The 5,000-nt window shown below is 47.8% G+C and overlaps 1 protein-coding gene across 1 annotated transcript in view; it reads left to right on the forward strand.

The window, feature by feature from the left end:
- The window catches only part of LOC124013880 (FRAS1-related extracellular matrix protein 2-like), a 60,087-nt gene that overhangs the window by 18,936 nt on the left and 36,151 nt on the right, over nucleotides 1-5,000 (forward strand). The window contains exons 13-14 of the mRNA XM_046328431.1: nucleotides 2,748-2,894; nucleotides 4,566-4,796. Coding sequence (XP_046184387.1) covers nucleotides 2,748-2,894; nucleotides 4,566-4,796 — 378 coding nt within the window. The remainder of the gene's footprint in view (nucleotides 1-2,747; nucleotides 2,895-4,565; nucleotides 4,797-5,000) is intronic.

The raw sequence follows: 5,000 nt of genomic DNA on the forward strand, positions 1-5,000 counted from the left end.
AGACAGCTGTTGGGACTCTGGTGTTGATCTGAACTTCTCAGCAGTCTCATGCTTTGGGACCTTAGTCAGACAAAGAGAGAGAGAAGACAGAGATACGTTTTTACCTTTATTTAACAGTCAATAGACTGAAACAATGGCCATTTTGGTTCTAATGCATGGTGTACTCTACTATTATCAAAGATTTTTTTTTAAATTTACCCAAGATAGACCACAGCCTTTAGTTTTCAATAGGAGAAAATGAATCATAGTGGGCAGAGCCAAGCACAAGCTAGCAAGATCTTATTGGCGCATTCTAGCGTGTACACTACATGACCAAAAGTATGTGGTCACCTGCTCGTCAAACATCTCATTCCGAAATCATGGGCAGTAATATGGAGTTGGTTCCCCTTTGCTGCTATAACAGTCTCCACTCTTCTGGGAAGGCTTTCCTCTAGATGTTGGAACATTGCTGCTATAACAGCCTCCACTCTTCTGGGAAGGCTTTCCACTAGATGTTGGAACATTGCTGCTATAACAGCCTCCACTCGTCTGGGAAGGCTTTCCACTAGATGTTGGAACATTGCTGCTATAACAGCCTCCACTCTTCTGGGAAGGCTTTCCACTAGATGCTGGAACATTGCTGTGGGGACTAGCTTCCATTCAGCCACAAGAGCATTAGTGAGGTCGGGCACTGATGTTGGGCGATTAGGCTCGTAGTCGGTGTTCCAATTCATCCCAAAGGTGTTCGATGGGGTTGACGTCAGGGCTCTGTACAGGCCTGTCAAGTTCTTCCACACCGATCTCGACAAACCATTTCTGAATGGACCTTGCTTTGTGCACGGGGGCATTGTCATGCTGAAACAGGAAAGGGTCTTCTCCAAACGGTTGCCACAAAGTTGGAAGCACAGAATCATCTAGAATATCATTGTATGCTATGGCTTTAAGATAACCCTTCTGGAACTAAGGAGACTGAACCATGAAAAACATCCTCAGACCATTATTTCTCCTCCACCAAACTTTACAGTTGACACGATTCATTCGACGGTCACGTTCTGTGTGAGCTTGTGTGGACTACCACTTCGCTGCTGAGCCGTTGTTGCTCCAAGACGTTTCCACTTCACAATAACAGCACCTACAGTTGACCGGGGCAGCTCTAGCAGGGCGGAAATCTGACAAACTGACTTGGATGAGAAGGTAGCATCCTATGACGGTGCCACGTTGAAAGTCACTGAGACTCTTCAGTATGAGCCATTCTACTGCCAATGTTTGTCTATGGAGATTGCATGGCTTTGTGCTTGATTTTATACACCTGTCAACAACTGAAATAGCTGAATCTACTTTTGTATATATAGTGTATTTGGGTTAGGGCCTTCTGTGTGAAGTGTTTGCCTTTGCACTCTTAAATAACAAAGTTATTTTAAACTTTGACCAAAGGTTAAAATCTACAAAACGTAGTCCATTGTGTTCGTGACAGATTGTAGTTTTGGGAAGAGGAAACTGTATTGAGCTCAAACGATGAGAAAATGTGCAGAATGTCGGCCAAAATCCATCTCACTCCAGCTATTCCCACTCCCTCCAGCCCTTCCCACTCCCTCCAGCTCTTCCCACTCCCTCCAGCTCTTCCCCCTCCCTCCAGCTATTCCCACTCCCTCCAGCTCTTCCCATTCCCTCCCACTATTCCCATTCCCTCCAGCTATTCCCATTCCCTTCAGCTATTCCCACTCCCTCCAGCTCTTCCCCCTCCCTCCCTCTATTCCCACTCCCTCCAGCTATTCCCATTCCCTCCAGCTATTCCCACTCCCTCCCTCTATTCCCACTCCCTCCAGCTCTTCCCACTCCCTCCAGCTATTCCCACTCCCTCCCTCTATTCCCACTCCCTCCAGCTATTCCCACTCCCTCCAGCTATTCCCACTCCCTCCCTCTATTCCCACTCCCTCCCACTATTCCCATTCCCTCCAGCTCTTCCCACTCCCTCCAGCTATTCCCACTCCCTCCAGCTCTTCCCACTCCCTCCAGCTATTCCCACTCCCTCCAGCTATTCCCCCCCTCCAGCTCTTCCCACACCCTCCAGCTCTTCCCACTCCCTCCAGCTATTCCCACTCCCTCCAGCTATTCCCACTCCCTCCCTCTATTCCCACTCACTCCAGCTCTTCCCACTCCCTCCAGCTATTCCCACTCCCTCCCTCTATTCCCATTCCCTCCAGCTCTTCCCACTCCCTCCAGCTCTTCCCACTCCCTCCAGCTATTCCCACTCCCTCCCTCTATTCCCACTCCCTCCAGCTATTCCCATTCCCTCCAGCTATTCCCACTCCCTCCAGCTCTTCCCATTCCCTCCAGCTATTCCCACTCCCTCCAGCTCTTCCCACTCCCTCCAGCTCTTCCCACTCCCTCCAGCTATTCCCACTCCCTCCAGCTCTTCCCATTCCCTCCAGCTCTTCCCACTCCCTCCAGCTCTTCCCACCCCCTCCAGCTCTTCCCATTCCCTCCAGCTCTTCCCACTCCCTCCAGCTATTCCCACTCCCTCCAGCTCTTCCCACTCCCTCCAGCTATTCCCACTCCCTCCAGCTCTTCCCACCCCCTCCAGCTCTTCCCATTCCCTCCAGCTCTTCCCACTCCCTCCAGCTATTCCCACTCCCTCCAGCTATTCCCACTCCCTCCAGCTCTTCCCACTCCCTCCAGCTCTTCCCACTGCCGGCCACTGGGCTTCCTCTCATCACATCACAACATGGCTCCTCGTTCTATCTGTGCTATTATGCTCCATTTGCCAGGAGGAAAGCATGTGACCCAGCAGCCATTCCGGGTCCAGTGGGCCTGGGTTTCCATGGAGACACGGCTCTACACGGTGCAGGAGAGCTCCCAGTTTCTAGAGGTCACTCTGAGGAGGAGGGGCCATCTGGGGGATACGTCTTTCGTCAGTGAGTAGCAGAACCCCAGCAAACACACAACCACCACACAACGTTGTAGTAGCAGAACCCCAGCAAACACACAACCACCACACAACGTTGTAGTAGCAGAACCCCAGCAAACACACAACCACCACACAACGTTGTAGTAGCAGAACCCCAGCAAACACACAACCACCACACAACGTTGTAGTAGCAGAACCCCAGCAAACACACAACCACCACACAACGTTGTAGTAGCAGAACCCCAGCAAACACACAACCACCACACAACGTTGTAGTAGCAGAACCCCAGCAAACACACAACCACCACACAACGTTGTAGTAGCAGAACCCCAGCAAACACACAACCACCACACAACGTTGTAGTAGCAGAACCCCAGCAAACCATGCTGTGTTGTCATGTTGTGTTTCTACTATGTTGTGTTGCTACCATGTTGTGTTGCTACCATGTTGTGATTCTATCATGCTGTGTTGTCATGTTGTGTTTCTACTATGTTGTGTTGTCTTGTTGTGTTGCTACCATGTTGTGTTGTCATGTTGTGTTACTACCATGTTGTGATTCTATCATGCTGTGTTGTCATGTTGTGTTTCTACTATGTTGTGTTGTCTTGTTGTGTTGCTACCATGTTGTGTTGTCATGTTGTGTTGCTACCATGTTGTGATTCTATCATGCTGTGTTGTCATGTTGTGTTTCTACTATGTTGTGTTGTCTTGTTGTGTTGCTACCATGTTGTGTTGTCATGTTGTGTTGCTACCATGTTGTGTTGCTACCATGTTGTGTTGCTACCATGTTGTGATTCTATCATGCTGTGTTGTCATGTTGTGTTTCTACTATGTTGTGTTGTCTTGTTGTGTTGCTACCATGTTGTGTTGTCATGTTGTGTTAATACCATGTTGTGTTACTACCATGTTGTGTTACTACCATGTTGTGTTGTCATGTTGTGTTGCTACCATGTTGTGTTACTACCATGTTGTGTTGCTACCATGTTGTGTTTTCATGTTGTGTTGCTACCATGTTGTGTTGCTACCATGTTGTGTTGTCATGTTGTGTTGCTACCATGTTGTGTTGCTACCATGTTGTGTTGCTGCCATGTTGTGTTGCTACCATGTTGTGTTGCTACCATGTTGTGTTGCTACCATGTTGTGTTGCTACCATGTTGTGTTGTCATGTTGTGTTGCTTCCATGTTTTGTTGTCATGTTGTGTTGCTATCATGTTATGTTGTGCTGCTACCATGTTGTGTTGTCATGTTGTGTTGCTACCATGTTGTGTTGTCATGTTGTGTTGCTACCATGTTGTGTTGTCATGTTGTGTTGCTTCCATGTTTTGTTGTCATGTTGTGTTACTACCATGTTATGTTGTCATGTTGTGTTGCTACCATGTTATGTTGTGTTGCTACCATGTTGTGTTGCTTCCATGCTGTGTTGTCATGTGTTGCTACCATGCTATGTTGTGTTGCTACCATGTTGTGTTGCTTCCATGCTGTGTTGTCATGTGTTGCTACCATGCTATGTTGTTGTCTTAGGTCTCTTCATGTTGTGTGTTTTGTTCTATATTTGTATTTATTAAATAAAGGTTTGTGGCTGACGCAAAACAAATGCTACATGTTAACGTTTGTGAACTATTTCACTTGTTGAATGCACCTCTGATCGATACAAATACCTTTCATCACTAAAACCAGCTGTCAGCGTGCATGACATCACAACGGAGAGAGGGCAGGACTACCAGGCCTCGCCCCCGAGACAGGTGCAGTTTAACCCCGGTCAGACCCAGGCCGTCTGGCGGCTGCGGATCCATGATGACCAGGTGTATGAGGGTACCGAAAGTTTCCGATTGGTCCTGTCTGAACCGGTGATGGCGCTGATAGGACAGTCCAGCTCTGTTACCGTGGAGATACTAGACCCTGAGGACGGTAGGGAAGACGTATTGATTATCAGTACAGTATCGGTTCATCAATGCATAATCAATACATTATTGATCATGATCACATTGTTATTGACAATTATTGTGATTGTGTCTTAACCTCCGTCCTTAATAACCTTCCAGCTCTACTAGCTGCTAACAATTTGAATACTGCCTGTTTCTCTCTCTCCCTCTCTCTGACTCTCTCTCTCTC

This window comes from Oncorhynchus gorbuscha, linkage group LG25 (genome assembly GCF_021184085.1).
Source record: "Oncorhynchus gorbuscha isolate QuinsamMale2020 ecotype Even-year linkage group LG25, OgorEven_v1.0, whole genome shotgun sequence".
Taxonomy (NCBI): Eukaryota; Metazoa; Chordata; class Actinopteri; order Salmoniformes; family Salmonidae; genus Oncorhynchus; species Oncorhynchus gorbuscha.